This window comes from Strix uralensis, chromosome 5, assembly GCF_047716275.1.
Source record: "Strix uralensis isolate ZFMK-TIS-50842 chromosome 5, bStrUra1, whole genome shotgun sequence".
Classification (NCBI taxonomy): Eukaryota; Metazoa; Chordata; class Aves; order Strigiformes; family Strigidae; genus Strix; species Strix uralensis.
Window position 1 is genome coordinate 76,296,315 of NC_133976.1, and position 20,487 is coordinate 76,316,801.

The 20,487-nt window shown below is 40.5% G+C and overlaps 1 protein-coding gene across 4 annotated transcripts in view; it reads right to left on the reverse strand.

Annotated features, from left to right (window-relative positions):
• Positions 1 to 20,487, reverse strand: part of DGKI (diacylglycerol kinase iota) — a 221,565-nt gene that overhangs the window by 70,388 nt on the left and 130,690 nt on the right. For 3 of the 4 annotated variants that reach the window (XM_074871781.1, XM_074871780.1, XM_074871782.1), the window contains exon 21: positions 1,064 to 1,164. In XM_074871781.1, the coding sequence (XP_074727882.1) occupies positions 1,064 to 1,164 (101 nt within the window). Of the gene's footprint in view, positions 1 to 1,063; positions 1,165 to 16,030; positions 16,094 to 20,487 lie in introns of all 4 variants that reach the window. The other variant, XM_074871783.1, reaches the window with a different exon arrangement.

Consider the following 20,487-nt stretch of genomic DNA (forward strand, 5'->3'; position numbering starts at 1 on the left):
GAAACTTCAGAAAAGGCTGTCAGGACCTGTATTAAAATTTAAGCCATTTCAGTTATTTTGTCGGAAGAAGAGCCGGTGAACTGGGAGAATAAGAAAGGGATGGGACTAGACGAGTGAAACAATTTAACTATCTTCCAACAGTAAGATAAGCAAACCAATTAAAAGAATTGTCACCCTGTAATTACCAGAGCACTCTGTATTACAGAGGGAGCTGAAGCTTTGTTGCACAACAAACAGTCATGCTTGTAATTTAATATGAATAATGAGCCAGATGCATGAACAAGACTATTAAATTGTTATCACAAGAAGCCGTGTCCCTCATTGATTAATGACTCTGTGTGTCACCAAGGAAAGGAACTCCATTTTTAAGTGTGGATTGTCATCATCCATGTTGCCAAAGCAACCACTGTCTGCTTTCGACTTACCCCTGAAGGTGGCAATTAAACCATTACATGAGGAAACAAAACAGTGATTATTCTCTTATATGAAAACTGAAGGCAGTTAAGAATAAGGACTGGGGAAGCTAGATTTGTTTCCTAAGATAGATGTATCCTACACAAAAACCATGTTCAAGGTCAGAGCACATTCTCAATATGAAATTTATCACGGTCCTCAAGGTCAGAGCACATTCTCAATACGCAATTTATTATGGTCCCCCACTCAGCTTCAAATTTGATGCTAATCATAAAATCTGGAATAGTTTCATACACTAGTAGAAACCCAGCAGGACCAACAGAAAGACATGAATAAAAAAACCCGACAGGTATGAAAACCACTTATTTTACAGTAAATAAAATCAACTTGCAGAAGGCATAGTTAAGTAAGAAAACAGGTGCATTCTCTCTATATGCTCTTTATAAAGACTATTTATATAGAAAGAATTTCTATGTGCACAGATAGATGAATATACACTCCACATGACTCATCCAAAATGTATGCTTGACCCTGTGTTTGAGTTTTTTGTTGTTGTTTTATTGGGGGGGGGGGGGGGGGGGTGTTAACATTAAGATTTATACAGAATGTTCTACCAAAAGCAGCTACAACCTGGCTTCTTCCAACTTACAAGCTTCCCGGAGTTTTTCCTTGTCATAATGTAGCCCCTCATATTCTTGTAAATTAATCCTGTTCACCCTGATCCGCAGGCGATCTGGGATGGAATGAGGACTGCAAGAAAAGAAGAAAGCTTCTTAGACAAAGTTTTCCATGAAAGAACAAAATTAAAATAGAATATGAAGTGATTTAAGTCTTCTCTGAAAGAAGAAAAAGAGCAAGCCTCTACAAAATTGTGCCAACTCCTCTCAGGATCATCACTACATTTAAAATTACAGCTACCCACCGCACAACAACATAGACATTACAGCTTAGATAAGCATGATGAAGAATCTCATTTGCTGACTCTGCGGTCTGGAATTGCAAAGGTTTTTCTGAATTCTCTAATGTCTATACAGCTACCCCTTCCCTCATCAGTTTGCCTTTTTTTATATCCCTAGGGCCCTACCACAGCCAGTAGATCTGCCAAGCTGTGATTCAAGACACAGATACTTTCTTGGGAAGTCTCTCAGGACAATCATTCCCCTGCCCATGAGAGCATTCTCCCTCATTCCTGGAGGATCCTCATTTAGCATCGCCTGGGAAACAGGCAACAGAAATGTTGCTAAGAACTGGATTTCCATAGTAGTGAGTCCAATACACAGAACCCAGGAGGACTTTCACAGGCAAGCAGCAATACAGGAACCTCATTTCTACAGATTTCAGTCAGATTTAGACACCTCAACTGTCTATATAATTTTGAAACACTCAGTGGGTCCCTATCTATAAATGAAAGTGTCTATATATTGATAGAAAGTTGTCCTGAGAAGCTTTGCTTTGATTTCATGCTGGCTTCCAACTTACTGTAAAATATTATTTGATTTAGTAAGTTTATCTGAATGCTATGTAAATTAACTTGGCCACATTTGCATCTTTCACTTGAAAGATAACATGTATTATAATGCCCAAGCAAATGTCTGTCCTATAGGAACTGGCCCCTGCGTCAGCTGAAATTAGATTCTTCATTCTGTTTCCACCAAAAGACCATCTATTTTTTCTGTTTTAATCTAGTTAGTAACAGAACTCTGCCAGTGGTATTACTGCCTAATATACACACTGCCTTTTAAAAGTTAAAACATGGTGTCATAAAAATACAGGTTTACTTCTTTTTTTTATCTCAATTTTAAAATATTTGGCCTACAGCATTTACACTCCTAGTGCAGGACAAGCCACATTTGTAAATGTAATGTAATAAAAAAATGTAAATTTTTTTTCTTTTTAAACAGCGAGCAATTTTGTTTTTGGCTAGAAAATACTGCAGACCTAACAAAACACATGGTTTATGGCCGTCTCTTGGTAGAGTCACTGGGACTGCAATTAGCAATTATTTCAGTGTTAGCTTATTGCACGCTTTCTCTCTGTTGGTATAAATAGCTCTGTCACATCTGTACAGATAAAAATAAAGATCAAAAATCAAGTCCCAGTTATAAAAAGCTCCATTGGCACAAGTACTCTTTGCCTAAAAAGTGATAAAGGATAATGAATTGAAGGTACCTCCAAAACTGAAGTGTAAGACAACATACTAGAAGGAACAACACTGAAGAAATTCACATTCCGAACAGGAGTTTCCCTATTAGTGATGAAAATGAACCTATGATATATGCAGAATAGCTTAGAAGAAATCATAAATGCTTAACAGTGGCAGGAAGACCGACATACTCAGAAGCATATAGGCTACCCAGTGTTTTCCCTGTGCTAACTGACAGGGACTATTGTATCAAAGTGCCCAAAGATATCAGCAAACTGCCCACATTTAAGGTAAGCTTGTGCAGTTTGATGACAGACACCAGGGATGGTAACTTCCAGCACAGCTTCAGGAAGCAGCCTTTGAACTCAGGTGCCATTACATCAACCCACTGAACAGCACCCTCCACCTGCAGGCTCTACAGCTGGCTCAGCAATCCAGAGAAGACAAGTGCCTGCAAATGGAGGGGCATGTTGCATAGGTGGAACAAGAACATAACCGCACGAAGTCTGACACTTTTTTCTTTCTTTTCTTTTTAAAACAAGTTTAAATATCACGTTGCTGGCTGAGAAATGAACATAGTCTGAGGAACTATATTCTCTTCCAAATTCTATAAAACGCAAGTTTCAAAAATGAAAATCATAGGAGATTTTATTTTTAGCCAAAAAAAGAAAACGTTTAAGTCAGAAAACACAGGAATTTAACAGCACAGTTTTGTCTGAGGGAAGCAAAGATAATTCACTGCATGTAATAGGGTCCATAAAAATGACAGACTGACAGCTCTGAAGAGTGAAGTCTTTTATGCAGTGGTACAATACAGGAAGAAGCTATGTTGCTTCTCCCCCTGACATTCTGCCCCCTGCACATTATGATGAAGGTAGCTCAGTCTTCCAGCTGATCAGTTCACAACCTGAGGATGGTTGGTAGGTGTCAGGGAGGAACTGCTTGTGAATTATCTCTACTTCTTTGAACTGAGCTGGGAGGAAAAGGAATGGGGAGACAGGAGAAGACAGCTACTTATTTCTGTTGTAACACTCAACCATACTACAAAGACAGCCATCCTTGCTATGCACTGAATTAAGCCCGGTGTAAACCCAACCCAAAAAACTGTCTCCAACTGTTGCTTCTCCTGAAACCAGAACCAAAACTGTACTGTTGTGCTGAAGCCTTTGAGAAACCCAAAATAGAACTCTAAAAAGGGTGCTTTCCAATCCCCAGTTCAAAATAACCACTTGACCAAAAGCTGATACTCCTGTGCAGGAATTACTCTGTCCAGCTCTCCAAACCAGAACCACACCATAGCCTCCCCCTACTTGCTCTTTTCCATTTCTTCCTTGCTACAGAGCTCGTCCATGTATGATGCTCAGACCCTCCCTTTCACTCCATGACCTTGTGCTGTGGTATCCAGAGTGTTGCTCTCCATATTGAGGGAAAACTGTTTAGTACAAGAACTTTGCATCTTCCCAAGATAAAATGTAATTTTAACTCCTAGGTCACAGACTCCTTTTTCTCATTGATTTGTCCTTTCAGATCTTCCACAGCAGATATCTGAGTGATACTTGTCTTTCAAGCACCCATTGCACCCCATCAGTCTGGCTTCCCCAGCAACCTACTGGTGTCCTTCACTGTGAGAGATGAATTTGCTTATGTATTTTTGTAGCTCTGCACTGTCTGTGCAGACTTTACAGCTATGAGGTCTTTAATACTTCCCACTCACAATTTCACTTCCTCTCCTTCCACACAGCGACCCTTCTCATATTCCTTAGTGCATGGCAGGACAGGAATGTGCCTGATACAGGCAACTGGAAACAAGCTGTGCTTTATTGTGGGAAATACTGAGGACAGAGCACGTAACCCTCTCCACAGCTTCGACGTCTGCCTGTGAGCTTGTCTCAGTCATGCAACTGTTTCCATTTCCCGATGTTGAGGTGAAACAATTCCAGCAAGCCTGGCATCACTAAAAAATAAATGGTTAATGAATTATTTTTTGTCTGATCCAGAACAATCATCGTTGAATCAGAAGTGATTTTAAAAGTTGCTGTTTCAAGCTTTCTGTTCAGTACTTACACATAACTATCATGTTTGAATTTTCAGAAATTATAATTATTTCTATGGTACCTGGTTTAGATAAGAGAGAAAGGGGACAGAAGAAAAAAGAGAAGGAGCAGTGTAACCAAGTTCACACATCTAACCTTTGACAGAGGCAAGAATTCAACAGGAGTCCTTCAGCCTAAAATTCAATCCCTTATTCCCAATGCCATCTACCAATTCCTCCCCAAGGCTACCTTCTTTAGGGTAAAAGTTAGGTTTTCAATAATAATACAGTGATTTTTTGTGCTGTTTTTTTCCCCCTGCAGACTTCCACCAAGACTTTTTTACTTGTAGCTGAAAATAGAATGCCTGAAAATATTTGGATGATTGTCTGAATAGTATTGTTACAAATAATTCTAATAACTGTCTATATTATCTACAAAGATTTTTTAAGATTATCATCCAGACCCAAGACTTTTTAATTCTCTGGGAAGATAATGTAAGAAAAATCAGCAGAACTATCTTCCTTTTACAGTGCTTTGCTCATAACTTATTTGGCATAAAAATTACAGAATCATAGAATAGTTTGGGTTGGAACGGACTTCAAAGATCATCTAGTTCCAACCCCCCCTGCCATGCACAGAGACACTTTCCACTAGACCAGGTTGCTCAAAGCCCTGTCCAACCTGGCCTTGAACCCTTCCAGGGAGGGGACATCCACAGCTGCTCTGGGCAACCTGTGCCAGTGTCTCACCAGCCCCACAGTAAAGAATTTCTTCATTAGATCTAATATGAATCTACCCTCTTTCAGTTTAAAACCATTACCCTTTGTCCTATCCCTACACTTCCTGATAAAGAGTTCCCCCCCCCTCCATCTTTCCTGTACGCCCCCTTTAAATACTGCAAGGCCGCTATAAGGTCTCCCCAGAGCCTTCTCTTCTCCAGACTGAACAACCCCCACTCTCTCAGCCTGTCCTCACAAGGGAGGTGCTTCCCTTATCCTCCAATGCTGTAACCCCATTATAGAAGGCCACCAAATTTGTCAGGCACAATTTGCCCTTAGTGAAGCCATGTTGGCTGTCACCAATCACCTCCTTATTTCCCCCATGCCTTAAGCATAGTTTCCAGAAGGATCTGCTCCATGATCTTGCCAGGCACACAGGTGAGACTGGTTTGTAGTTCCCTGGGTCTTCCATTTTTCCCTTTTAAAAAGTGGGGGTTATGTTTCCCCTTTTCCAGTCAGCAGGAACTTCACCAGACTGACACAACTTCACAAATATGATGGATAGTGGCTTAGCCACTTTATCCGCCAGTTCCCTCAGGACTCATGGATGCATCTCATCAAGTCCCATGGACTTGCGCATCTTCATGTTCATTAGATGATCTTGAACCTGATCTTCTCCTGCAGTGGGTCGTTCTTCATTCTCCCAGTCCCTGCCTTTTTCATTCTGCAACTTGAGCAGCATGGCTGGATCATTTGTCAGTGAAGGCTTAAGCAAAAAAGTCATCGAGTACCTCAGCCTTCTCCATATCCCAGGTAACCAGGTCTCCCATTTCCTTCTGAAGAGGGCGCACATTTTCCCTAGTCTTCCTTTTATCACCAACATACCTACAGAAGCTTTTCTTGTTGCCCTTGAAATTCCTGGCCAGATTTAATTTTATCAGGGCTTTAGCTTTCCTAATGATCTCTGGCTGCTTGGACAATTTCTGTCTTCCTTCCAGGCTAAGTCCTTACTTCCACCCTCTGGAGGCTGCCTTTTTTGTGACTGAGCTTGTTCAGGAGCTCCTTGTTCATTCATGCAGGCCTCCTGGTGTTTTTGCCTGACTTCTGCTTTGTTGAGATACATTGCTCCTGAGCTTGGAGGAGGTGATCCTTGAATATTAACCAGCCTTCTTGGGCCTCTCTTCCCTCCAGGGCTTTATCCCATGCCACTCTACTAAGCAGATACCTGAAGAGGCCAGAGTCTGTTCTCCCAAAGTCCAGGATAACGAGCTTGCTGTGTGCCCTCCTCACTGCCCTAAGGATCTTGAATTCCACCATTTCATGGTCACCACAGCCAAGGCTGCCCTTAAGCTTCACACTCCCCACCAGCTCCTGCTTGGTGAGAACAAGGTCCAGCATAGCACTTCTCCACATTGGCTCCTCTATGAGCTGGAGATGGAAGTTATCATCAACACACCAGGAACCTCCTGGATTGCTTATGCCCCGTTGTGTCATCCCTCCAACAGATATCAGGGTGGTTGAAGTCCCCCATGAGGACAAGGGCTTGCAAATGTGAGACCGCTCCTATCTCTCTATAGAGAGGGTCTCATCCACTCAGTCTTCCTGATCAGGTGGCCTGTAGCAGACACCCACTATAATGTCACCTGTTCCTACCCTCCCTTTAATCCCAACCCATAAGCTTTCAGTCAGCTCCTCATCCATCCTCAGTCAGACCTCCACAGCCTCCAGCTGGTCATGGCCCCTCCTCCTCATCTCCCCTGCCTGTCCTTCCTAAAGAGCCCATATCCTTCCATTCCAACACTCCAGTCATAGGAGCCATCCCACCACACCTCTGTGATGCCAGTAAGATCATAGCCCTGCAGGTGTGCACACATGTCTAACTCCTCTTGTTTATTTCCCATGCTAGGTGTGTTTGCATAGAGGCATTTAAATGGTTCCCCTGATGAACCTGACTTACTGGCTGGAATTCCTTTATGCTGCTTTTCAGGTGCTCTTCTGCTGCCCTGTGATCCCTCTCCAGGCTCTAGACATCTACTGCTGACACTGGCATCAAACTGGTAGGAGTGGGATGGACTGAGATTCCCCACCCCGACAATTTTAGCTTAAAGCCCTTTTCACCAGCTTGGCAATCCTATGACCAAAGATGCTCTTCCCCTTCTGACAGATGGACCCCATCAGCTCCCAATAGACCAGATTTCCCAAAGTGAGTCCCATGGTCTAAGTAGCCAAACTACTATGAAAGCTGTGAAAAATACTAGGAAAGCTGTGTAGAAAGAGTTATGATAGGCCTTTTTGCTTCCCAGTTTCTAAGCACTAGGTCAAACACAAGCTTTCTTGGTAACCATTACCAATGAATTAGTGGTAAACTTAGATCCTACCATACAACTGGCCTCCACTGTAATTGATTTCCATCCAAATGGACCTTGAAAGGCTTGAGAGGTGGGCCTGTGCAAACCTTATAAAGTTCAGCAAGGCCAAACGCATGGACCTACATATGGGGCAGGGCAATCCCAAGCAGAAATACAGGCTGGCAGTGAGTGGATTGAGAGCAGTCCTGTGGAGGTGGACTTGGGAGTGTCAGTTGCCAGGAAGCTCAACATGACCCAGCAATGTGCATTTGCAGCCCAGAAAGCCAATCACATCCTGGGCTGCATCAAAAGAAATGTGACCAACAAGTCGAGGGAGGTGATTCTCCCACTCTATTCTGCTCTTGTGAGACCCAACCTGGAGTACTGTGTTCAGCTCTGGGGCCCCCAGGACGACATGGACCTGTTGAAGTGGGTCCAGAGGAGGGCCACGAATATGATCAGGGAGCTGAAGCACCTCCCTTACAAGGACAGGCTGAGAGAGTTGGGTTGTGCAGCCTGGAGAAGGGAAGGCTCTGGAGAGACTTATAGTCTCCTTGCAGTAATTAAACGGGGCATACAGGAAGGGGGTGGGGGGGGGTGGGGGGGTGGGAGGGGAGGGATGGGATGATGACAACACACACGACTCTCAGGGACTGCAGCAATAGGATGAGGGGTAGTGGTTTTAAACTGAAAGAGGGTAGATTCAGATTAGATCTAATGAAGAAATTCTTTACTGTGGGGCTGGTGAGACACTGGCACAGGTTGCCCAGAGCAGCTGTGGATGTCCCCTCCCTGGAAGGGTTCAAGGCCAGGTTGGACGGGGCTTTGAGCAACCTGGTCTAGTGGAAAGTGTCTCTGTGCATGGCAGGGGGGGTTGGAACTAGATGATCTTTGAAGTCCGTTCCAACCCAAACTATTCTATGATTTCAAAGACATCATCGCAATGGATAATCTGGATATCTTATGAAAGGGGGAGAGGAAAGAAAGACAGGGAAACAGAACAACTTCTCCAAGTGTATGTTTGGAGCCTTTATGTCAAGGCAGAGGGATGGTCATGTTGACCCTATATTCAGTGCTCAAGAAGATCTGCAAAAAGTGGAAGGAGGGGATATCGAGGCTCATGTCAACATCTGACAATGCTCTGTTAATTGCCATCTATCTCCCTATCTCTGTGAGGACAAGACAGTGTTTGGATGCCAAGAGGAGAGAAGGACAACACTGACTTCTGTAGCTATGTTGACTCACTACCTAATGCCATGTAAGAAAGAAAAAGCGCATCTGCTCTTTACAAATATTATTTCCTGGCTTGAAGCCAGTGGCTACCTACTGCATCTGCAGCATCACCTTCTTGAGTCAAATTAGTCCTTTCACCTGTAAAGGAGAAGTGAGCAAGCCATTTTTATTTACTTGGAACTGGAGGAGGAAAAGATCTAAAATCAACAGCAAGTCCAAAATATTTTTGTTGCTCCAGGAGCCACAAACACACTCTCCTAAAACACTTCTTAACTAGAAAATATCTAAGAGGATACTTCCAATGCTTTTGTAAAAAGTATGATTTCTTGGTACATCAGCGCACCATGTACCTCAATTTGCCTCTATGGAAAAAACAAGTACACCATCTTAAACGTAATGTATTACCTGAGAAGAAATAATTCCTTTTCAGGTCAAGTGTGGGCAGGCGACTAGCCAGCAAGTGTCAGAGTTTCCTGTTCTCCTATTTCTTCCTCCTGTTCCTTTTTATAAAGACTACTACTATATAAGCATGCTGTGTGTGCTAAAACATACAACTGGAGAGGAGAAGCAGAACTTGGCTTTTTGTCTATTTGAAAAGTTTATTTATCTTAGTCATAAAAATGTAACCTTGGAAAGAGCAGCTTTCTATAGAAAACAAACTATTTTCAGAAATAGGAATGCTAAGAGGGCCTTTCTACAGGGTAGAGATTTTATATACTTAGCTGAGTCCAGTCACAGGTAATATATTCATAATTCAAATCCATATATATATATGCATATATACAAACCTATAAAAATGTATATATACATACCAAAAAAAATTATTCAGTGACCAAAGTTCAATGGTTTTGTTCATGCAAATACTCTTTGTTCTGTCAGAATACAGTTGTTGGCTGACATTATGTCTCAATTTTATTACCTATTCAATATAGCTTTGCCCCTGAAATTCACTATGTGAATATTCATTCCTTGTGCTATCAGACTGTCAATGGACACCAGGAGATACTGTCCTCATTGTCCAACTAATTAACTCATTCACACAAGGAACTCATGAGTTTCATACAGAGCTCTATTTAATGCAGCTGAGAAAACACTTCCACTATCAATATTTCTGTAGTCTTCACAGATACTGTATAATAATCCATATTATTATACGAATCACACAATTTATCTTGTTCACACAAACTCAGTATTCAGAAACCACAAGATTAAGTACATTAGCACATCCATGTAAAAGCTAATAATAGGTTGATAAATGTGACTGAAAGCAAACATTAGTACAGTATTAATAGAAATGGATGTTTCTAAACACTGTATAAAACAACTTGCTCAGCTGTAAGGAGAGAAAGAAAAGCTTTCTAGATAGAGTTTAGGCAATTTATAAATAAGTTTGGGGAGATACCGCACTGCAATTCAACCTAAAAATATTTAAATTTCTTCTTTCTATGTATTACATAGTCAATGAAAAGTAAAGTACAGATAAATGTATTCCATTACCTCTCAAAGAATCTAATTAAGAACCTCACTCCCCAAACACACCAATCCACAGAATTACATCCTAAAAGTCATTTGACACATAGGATCATAAATACAGATTCAGGTCAACTGAAACATTCTGTTCATTCATGTTGATTAGCTATAATGGTTTCATTTAAACACAAACCTAAATATCAATCTTCTCAAATCAGAAGCATAGATAGGCTAGTTTATCATATTGAATTTTATCTGGTGAACTTTTGATTATGGACCAGAAGTGCACATTCCAGGCATTATTAAATAACAATCCAAATAAGCCTTGTAGAAAAAGCTATGCACATTATTTAGTTGGAACAACCTATGAAAGATTCTACAGAGATGTTATGAGTTCCTCTCAAAATTAATTCACTCACATAAAAAAAAAAATGTAATTTCAGTAATAGAGAATTGTTTTCTTTCCTTTTTTAGCTGCAAAATTGCTGAACAGTACAAGGAAATTGCATTACTTTCTATCAGACAAACAGCATTTGACTTTTCCACAAGAATACAGATCACCTAGATATTGAATAATTCCTACTGTAAGGAAAAGGGCATACTTTCAGGAAATTCTTAAAACTTTTAGACATTCATTAGCGTAAACAGTTCATTTAATTTTTATGTTTAAGTCTACTCTTCTGTGAGACAATATCCATCCCATGGTATACCAGGTTACATGTCAGAATCAGAACCACTCTTTTTACAGGGATAGGTCTTAGAAAGTCAATATCATGCTACAAGAATTGGTTATAAGGTGAAGTAATTTTTAACACCACCCACCTCCCTGATGGAAATTGCTTACTAAAGAAAAGGTATACATTTGTTTCCCTCCTATGCCTGAACTATAGCATTTTTCAGATTCTAGAAATGTTACCATCACCACCCCCACCCTCACACCCCTCCCCCCCAACAAACCAAAAACCCCCAAACACACAACAACCAAAACCTAAAAACACAGAGCTTTGACAAAAAAAAAAAAAAAAGAAAAATGGAAAGGGCTTTTTTTTTTTTTAAATCCCTTTCATTCTACCACTTGTGGTTCAAACCCACAGGAGAGCCACACATACCTATTCTGAGACTACCAGCAGAACCTGATCTACTTCCATTCACCAGGAAAACACACTCGGCTTCTGATGAAGCTGTGATTTCCTCCTCTCACCCCTATTAATCATCCAGTAACAGGCAAAGGAGTCCAGCCAACTCACTTGGAGCACAGCTGGTTTTCCTAAGAAACATGCTCCTGCCTCCAGTCACCCAGGAAAGAAAACAGGCAAATACAGCTTGGGTCCTGCCCAAGCTTGGCACTCCTGCACAACAACCTGGTAACACTTCTGCCATGCCACCAGATTGATTCAACTGGGAAGACACACTTCTAAATTATACATGCCCTAATCCCTCTATCAATTATGTATGAACCCTGTGAACCATTTCTTATGCTTTGTGTTTGCAGAGAGAAAGGAAATAATAATAAACAGTCCAACAACTCTACAGAACCCAGCAATAAATTTCTGATAGCTCTTCCAGAATACAGCCCACACCAGCCTACACACAAAGATTTTTAGTATGAATCAGTAAACAGGAAAAGAACTCTTTTACTGCCCCTCCCTTGCAAAAAATAATCTTTAGGAATAAAAAAAAAAAAAAAAAAAAAAAAAAAAAATCACACTCCTCTGGGGCATGTTTACAGTGACAGATTAATGAATTACCTATCTCCTCGAGAAGAAATAAACATGCAAAATTAATTAAATGTTCCAGTGTTTAGAACAATTGGAAAAAGGAAAGCAGCAGCCAGAGGAAAAAATAAATCAACTTTACTTTTGAGATCACATTGACAGAGCCTGGAAATGATACATTAAAAATAAGTGTGTTTTTGACAGCATTTATCTACTTAAAACGTAAGAACTGCCACAACACAGCAGAATCATCCAGGCTTTTCTGATGGACAAATTGCAGTGCTTCACAAAAGTCCACTGCTATTTTAAGGCAAAGCTCTTTATCTAAAAAATACTCCTAAAAACATAAGCTCCACCACATTTTTTTTTTATTCCATTTGATAAGTGTTAACCCAGATAAGCCAGGTTAACTCAACTGCACTAAACCCTTTTGCACTTTCTTCCCTCACGCTTCCTTCAGCAAGTGCTTGAGCGTTTTGCGGTATAAAGGCTAGACCCACACATACACTTAAACATGTGTCAAAGGGCCAGGTGGAATCCTGGTCTTCACTTTCCTTCTCCTTCCCCATGCTAGCTGTAGTTTACTCCCACTTTACACTTCCAAGCACAGTGGATTCTCTGATAGTAATGATCTCACTAAACAGAAGCCCACATGCTAAACAAGAAAAAGTGACAAAGAGACTCAACTCCCTATAATTCATGTAATGAAGAAAAGGGAGAAAAAAAACCATATATAAGCACTTTCATCCTTAACTATCCATTTGGAGAATAGTTCACTCTAACACTTTCTCCCTTATGCCTTGTCTCCCACTGTTCTTTATTAGACTCCCCTCCTATAGACAACACCCATATTCAGCTTGAGAAAGCTGATTCTGTTTGGCATTTTGATCTCTAAAAGCAAAACATTATTTCCTATTACCCCTTTGCTATTCACACAGGTTTTACATGCCTACTCTGCTGCAATCATTACTCTGTAAACTCTTTTATAGAGTACTATTTACCAATAAAGTGATACCTATATTTTCATTTATGCAGATTTTGTAATAAAAAAATAATCACAGCATATCCACAGTGCTTAGTCCACCTGTAAAAGGATGGTAGAAGCCATACAAGTCAATTATGTTTTATTCTTCAAATGGTAATTTTTATTTTCAGAACTCCTTTGCATCAACCACACAACACGGATGTACTCTCACATTTGCATCCTTCTCACCCCTGAACATCCAGCTGGAAAATGCAAGTCTTTACCTCCCTTTTAAAAGAGCCTCAATTAAAAATACAACACTTGTATTTACTTATGCACCTTGCATAAACGTTTGAAATAGATCACACTACAGTTCTACTATCCCTGCAACAAAGACCATATGTGCCTAATAATGTTGGCTGCCCCAAATTCCCATGCATATCCTGCCACAGCAAACCTGAAATTTATCTGAGACAGGCTGTATCCATCACCAGGTCTCAGCAGAATCTACCCTGCTGTTCAGTACTAACTGAAACTCGGGCTTTTTCTATGTTGTTCAACAAAAAAAGGAACATTTGAATCTCAGAGCCATCATAATTCAAATCAAATTTCCCTAATACCTCATGGGTTCTTATTTTAATTTGCCAGACACGTTAATTGGCAGCCACAGTGCAGCAGCGTGTTTAATCTATTTTTACAGATTTTAAGATACAGAACATCTTTGACTTACAAATTAGTTTGGGGCTCACGAGTGTCTCTCTTCCTGCCTTATCCTGACAGCTGATATCAAATGGGACATTCAAATGAACTCTATCAAAACTTGGAGGTCATTTTCCAAGGGATATCCCTCAATGCGGAAAAGAGTACCCATTCTCCCAGACCCACAGCTTAATGTTCTGTGTAAGTAATAAGGCTTATCGCAACATTTTCTAGAGACTTGCTTAGATACTGAATCAGTGAGACAAGTTGGTTTTATTACTTTCTGCACCTCAGCAGAGTACAGCAAATATGATCCAGGGATAAGGCACACCAAATTGGAAATCTTTCCTTGTTTGCAAAATAACAGTGAGGAACGTGCATCTTTCTGAAATTTCACAGAATCACAGCATGGCTGAGGTTGGAAGAGAGACTTCTGGAGGTCATCTAGTGCAACTCCCTGCTCAAGCAGGGTCACTTAAGAGCAGGCTGCCCAGGACCATGTCCAGGCAGCTTTTGAGTATCTCTAAGGATGGAGATACCACAACAACTCTTGGCAACCTGTGCCAGTGCTGTCATCCTTACAATAAAATATTTTTCCTGATGTTCAGAGAGAATCTCCTGTGTTTCAGTTTGTGCCCACTGCCTCTGGTCCTGTCACTGGGCATCACTGAAAAGAGCCCGGCTCTGTCTTCTTTATACCCTTCCTTGAGATACCTATAGACATTGATGAAATCCCACCTAAGCCTTCTCTCCTCCAGGCTAAACAGTCCCAGCTCTATCAGCCTTTCCTCATAAGAGGCATGCACCTTAGTCATCTTCATTGGCCTTCACTGGACTCCCTCCACTAGATCCATGTCTTGCTAGTACTGGGGAGCCCAGAACTGGACCCAATACTCCAGATGTAGCCTCATCAGTGTTTAGTAGAGTGCAAGGATGACCTCCTCTGATCTGCTAACAACACTCCTAATGCAGCCCAGGATACCATTAGCCTCCTTTGCTACAAGTGCATGTTGCTGGCTCATGGTCAACTGGATGTCCAACGGGACCCCCAGGTCCTTTTCTGCAAAGCTGAAATTTGCTCTTAAAATTATTCAATCAGTTTTCCCAAATAATTCTTGGTTTACTGAACATTCATGGCCATTTATTGCATGTGCTCAGTCTTCAGAACAGAGAAGAGTTGGTGGGTTTTCTTTTAGCATATACCATTGACTTTCTTCCATGATAGAATAAGAAGTAGTCTTGGAATCAAGTTTCTGCTCTGAATATCTGGATTTATAGCTCTGAAATTTGTTATTTTCCAACATGTATTTCAAATTCATTTCTTTGATACTCCTAAGCTGTTTGAAAAGATGTGCACTGTAACAGTGGCAAAGCAAGACGACAAAAGGGATGCCAACGCAAAGCCAAACATGTCTTTTTTGACTGAATAGTGAAAAAGCATTTCTGAAGACAAACTACACTGCCTGAGTTGACATGTTATATTAAACTGGGGATTTTGTTTGGGTTGGGAGGTGGGGGGTAGGGTTGGTTGGGGTGCTTTGGGGGTGTTTGGTTTTAGTTTGGTTTTTTGTTTGTTGGTTGGGTTTTCTTAATTGTGGACACACACAGGTTTTCATTATATGGTATGCTTCCATAAATGGGATGAGTTGTAAGATACCAATATACAATGGTACAAGTGTTTTTAAGTCCCAATTCACCACATTTTTAAAAAGACATTAGGCTCATGAATAATTTAGCTACTATCTAGCAAGTTAGTACAGTGGAGTTGCTGACTATCAAGATATTGCCAAGGTGTGGAGGGGTCTCCATCTTCAATGCAGCTACACCCAATGTCATGACACTCCTCTGGGGGAGTAGTTTCCTGTTTTGATCAGCTCTAGAGATATAGCTAAGAAATCAGCTCTATATGGAGATATGACTTATGGTCGAGTTTGTTCACATTATTGTTTTTGACTAAAACCAAAGGACCAAAAGTTCTTATCTCAACTGTTTCCAGGGATGGTACCTGGCCCTTAACTTCAGACCTGCCTGTCACTATGATTTGTCTGGCAAGCTGGACTCTTGGCTGAACCTGGTCACCAACACCAGACATGCCGTGTTCACCTTACTCGGGTACTGTGGAAGTGTGCCTTTGCACGTGAGGCCACTGCCCTGTGCCTGCCATGCTGTCACCTGAGCTCCTGCTTCCCATTTGACACTGAATATTACTGTCCCATCTCCTGGTTGAATGACACACAAGGTAACAGCAAAAAACTATGGAACTTTGAAAGCAGAAAAAACCCAGATACTCACACAGTGAAGGAATCGGGGGGAGCTGAGACTCTCCTCAGGTCAGCAGACTGCACTTTATGGATACTATAAGGCAGCAGGAAATGAGTGGCCAGGAGAAACGCAGCACACAGTGTGGACAGACAAGGAAAAAGGTGGGAGGGGGGAGAGAGAGGGAGGGAGAGAGAGAAAGTGTGGAAGAGAAGAAAGAAAAAGACATACAACATTTAAACAGAAACAAAAGGAATGTGTCACATAGAAGTTGAATGAAGAGACATGCAGAGCTCCAAGTTCACACTAGGAAGCCAAGAGCAACAGAAGACATGCAAATGGAAAAAAATCACTGCTACATGGCACACAGGAGCTTTCTAAAGACATGAGTGAGGAGGACCAATGACAAGCTAGGCACATGGCTATACAAGGAAGACGAGGAGCCCCAGGATTTGTTACACAGGCACTGAAAAATTTCAAGGCAACAGGCTTTGAAAGCAGGTCCAGAAATGCAAAACAACAAAGCCAATATCTGAATGGATGGAATTGTCTCCAAAGGTTGGCCAACTCTAGTTAACGTTTAAGAAAAAAAAAATACCCTTACTGGAGATTTTGTATCCACAATGACAAATTGCTGTCTCCATTCTTCTTTCATGTACCTTAGGGAAACATGCATTTTATATATAGTGACTCCCAAGACTGACTCTCTTTTAGTGTTTATACTCAAATGGTCCCTTTGTTTCTCTGAAGTATATGGAATACATGTTTTATCTATAATCTCTTCCCTCCTCTTTCTCTTTCATTATGCAGGACATTCTTCCTCAACCCAAACTAGAAGCCAGTGAAAGCAAAATGCCATCTTTTGAGGTTCAGAAAGTGATCATTAACTGAAACTTACTCAGCAGCATACTACACTGTAGTTTCTAATCAGAAAATGACTCCTGGAAAAGTTGAACCACAGCTTCTCTTCTCATTCCACATTAATTTTGCTTATAGCTCACAAGAACCACATTCTTGTCTGGATCACAGAAAACCAAGATATATGTTGTCTCTTTCACATGTTACCATGATCAGCAGTGGAGAGTAGGAATGAGAACTTAGCCAGCAAATCTTTAGGGAAAGGACGATAAGAACATAATTCACTCTTTTGCAGAAAAACCAAGTCTGTTGATCTGGCCATAGCAAAAATTTGCTTTTGCTGGTACAAACAGAAGAGACATTACCAGAAGAAACGAAACCCACCTTTTCTTCCCCACAGCCCCACTATCTGCCTTGTTTCAATCCATAAGCAAGTGTGAACAGCATCACCTTATCCTGTATATTCCCTGCACCTAAAAAGTTGCTTCTGGCTTGAAACAATTTATTAGATTGTTACTTATCTCCATTGTAAAGCAATTCATTGTAGGATGAAGGAGAAATTATGCCTGCCTTTTATGTTTAGACAGCCTCCATTAGAAACAAAATAGAAGCACTGTTACTGTATCCACCAAAGAACAGCTTTCCTCCACTATGTTTCAACTCAAAACGTTAAAGTTATCAGAAGAGTACAAACCATAAACAGGTCATCCTCACCTACTCGAGTACTCATACAGTCTGTATATCACATCAAGACAGCTTAACTTTCCCAAAGGAAATATTAAAAAAAAAATACTTGGTAATCAGTAAGAGAGATCACAATTAACATACTGAGAAAGTTCTGTGTAGGCAATTCAGCAGTGAAAGATTAAATAACTGAATAAAATATTAATTGCCAGTAATTCGCCCAGCTATGACAAAATGCAGCGTATTATACTTATTTGTTCTGTAATAGCTTGGACGAAGCTTTTCATGCTGCTTCTGTCAATGAGGAAGGGAGGCTCCTTCCGTTCAAGTAGCCCTACAGAAGCACTACATTTTTGTTCCTTAACTTGATTCTATGGCCAACTTTTTTTTTTTTATTAAAAGACTAGAAAAGACTAGGAACTTTTACACTGTCAAAAGTGTTGCTGAATCTTCCCCACACCTTGAAAAAGGCAAATTATTCAGTAACAGATAAAACAAGGACTCTCAACATATAGGAGCTTCTACCTTGAAGGTCTGTGTAGAACCACATGAGGCAGTTTATGTGCAATTAGAAGGTGCTGGAAGCACAATAGTGGGAAAATGGAGAGAAAAAACAGCTCAAAAAGGGTTAGATCCCTTCTTCTCATATACAAGTGTCCTCTTGGAGTATCTACATATTTTGAGGAAAAGCAGTTTCAACCAGGAAGATGGGCAACTCTTAGTCACAAGAAAGGCCTCCCACTCCCAAGTGAGAGAAGCATAAAATATCTGTTGTTCTCACTCAGCTACCTTACATATGGACTTTTCAATTTTAAAACACTAGTATTCCCTGGAAACTCAAGTGCATCCACAAAGCAAACAAACTCACTATCCTCTCTAAACCCCCTCTCCTTAAAACCTCCAGAACAAAGGAGAACAGAGTAGAAAAAGAGAAACACAGTGTAAGACTTCTTCAAATTAAGTCATCTTCCTCTTATGACACTGGACTAGCTAAAACTCCAAGGCGTCTTCCTACTGCTCTCCTTATCTAGCAATAACATCAAAGCCAACAATAATAGCAACTCTGTGTTACTGTGACACAAGATAATTTTTTAATCACTTTCCTGGCAAGGAGCTCAAGAACAGCTGCCTAACAATTAGGGATAGCTCCAGACCCACTTATCTCACACATCTAACATTCAGATGACAGTCCAAAGAGAACTGTCTATCATGTTCAATCAAATGTAAGGCTTTCTAGGAGATTTCAGTGGAATAGGGAGATATATTCCAGATATCAAGTTAGGAAATACAGATAAACATATTTAACTGAAAAATTTCTCTCTTGTGAAATACTGCAAATCAGCATCATATTGAATGAACTTCTTACAATCCTAAAGTGCTTCCTAGAGTTTAACCTTTAACATGCCATTTACTTCTTATCACGCCAGAAGATTCAACTCCTCTCTCTCATTCCCCTTCAACACTTGAGAGCGAAGTACATACACACAGATCTATATAGATATAAATATATACACACACCATTTCTGATACATGAAGCTGAGACTAGAGTTCCTGACAAATCATTTGTATTTTCCTGAAACACAGGTCTGCAGACAAATACCTCAGCCAAATCAGACTCCAACAGCAATGTAGTCTACCATAGCACATTTAAATCAAGCTAAACCACAAAGAATATCCTCTTGGCATATACTGTGAATCTGTATTTCCTTTCCACAGTTTAAATTCAGATCTCGAAACTCACACTTAAGCATGCTAATTATCAGATTGAAATACCAGTAATTTTCTTTCTACATTTGCATTAGCCTCCCTCAGTGTAGAAAAAGATGCCCTGGGATCACTCTCTGCTCAATTCTAGCTTTTGCAAATGATTGAGTTTTTGTGGTTGGATGAAATCAGGCATTGTTGCCCACAGGCAAGCATCTGCTATTGTTCACTACTCAAGAGAGATGAGTATACCTTATGTATTTCCCAGGCAAATAGGAATTGCACATTACAGATATGGGCTTCAACTGAAACTTAAAGCATTAGTCTCGGTAAGAGAACACAGAGTGCTAAACTGAACAGGAAGATGTTGAAAGTAACCAGGGAAGCTTTGATTACACCAACAGATTGACAACTAGCAGATGACAAGAAGCTCTAAAGGCTGGAGTCAAAGTTTGAAGTGAAGCAATATCTTCCACTAGATGATACAGTTGAAAGACAGACACAGACCACCTTTAAAGATACCTGAAGAGAAAAGGTGTGCCTGAGGCCCTGTTTGGTTTTTTCCAGTTACATGAGTTAGTCTAATGAAAGATATTACACCTCTTCATAAACCTTGCCTCACCATCACAGCTGCAACAGCAAAATCCCCCACCCACCTCCCCAAATTAAAACCTCAGTGCATGGGTGTTTGAATTAAATGTGGATCCTTGATAACTTCAGGCCTTTAGCTAGGTATCTTTGTATAAGGGACAGACTGTTTTGCTTCACTTTGAGAATACTTGATGAAAAACAGAAAAGGCACTTACTATGTCACTCGTTTTAGCAGCAAGAGAGACCTACATAAGAAGTACAATAATTAGCCCTACAAAATAATCTAAATTGTTTTATTGGATGGCCATATTTATAGGTTAAAATTTGACTATTTAGGCTTTTTCTATTAAAATATCTCTGCAACACTTACAAATAAGGTTTAATCATGAAAAAGAATGTTAGTCCTGTCTGCTTTTTTCTTCATGTGTTCCTGGTTTCCAGTTATCTTGGCTCTTCTCTGTTCATCTTTAGACTACTTATTTGTCATCTGGATTTTATACTGGAGCAGGATTCCCTACAAAGTGCAAACAGCCCTTTCTGGACCTCCAGGTCCTTCTCCTTAAACAGTCCCAGGCAGCATGCTCCCACAACAGAGAACACAACAGATCCTGAGTAATTCTTGATTATGGCTATTTGTTACAGGATCTCCAATA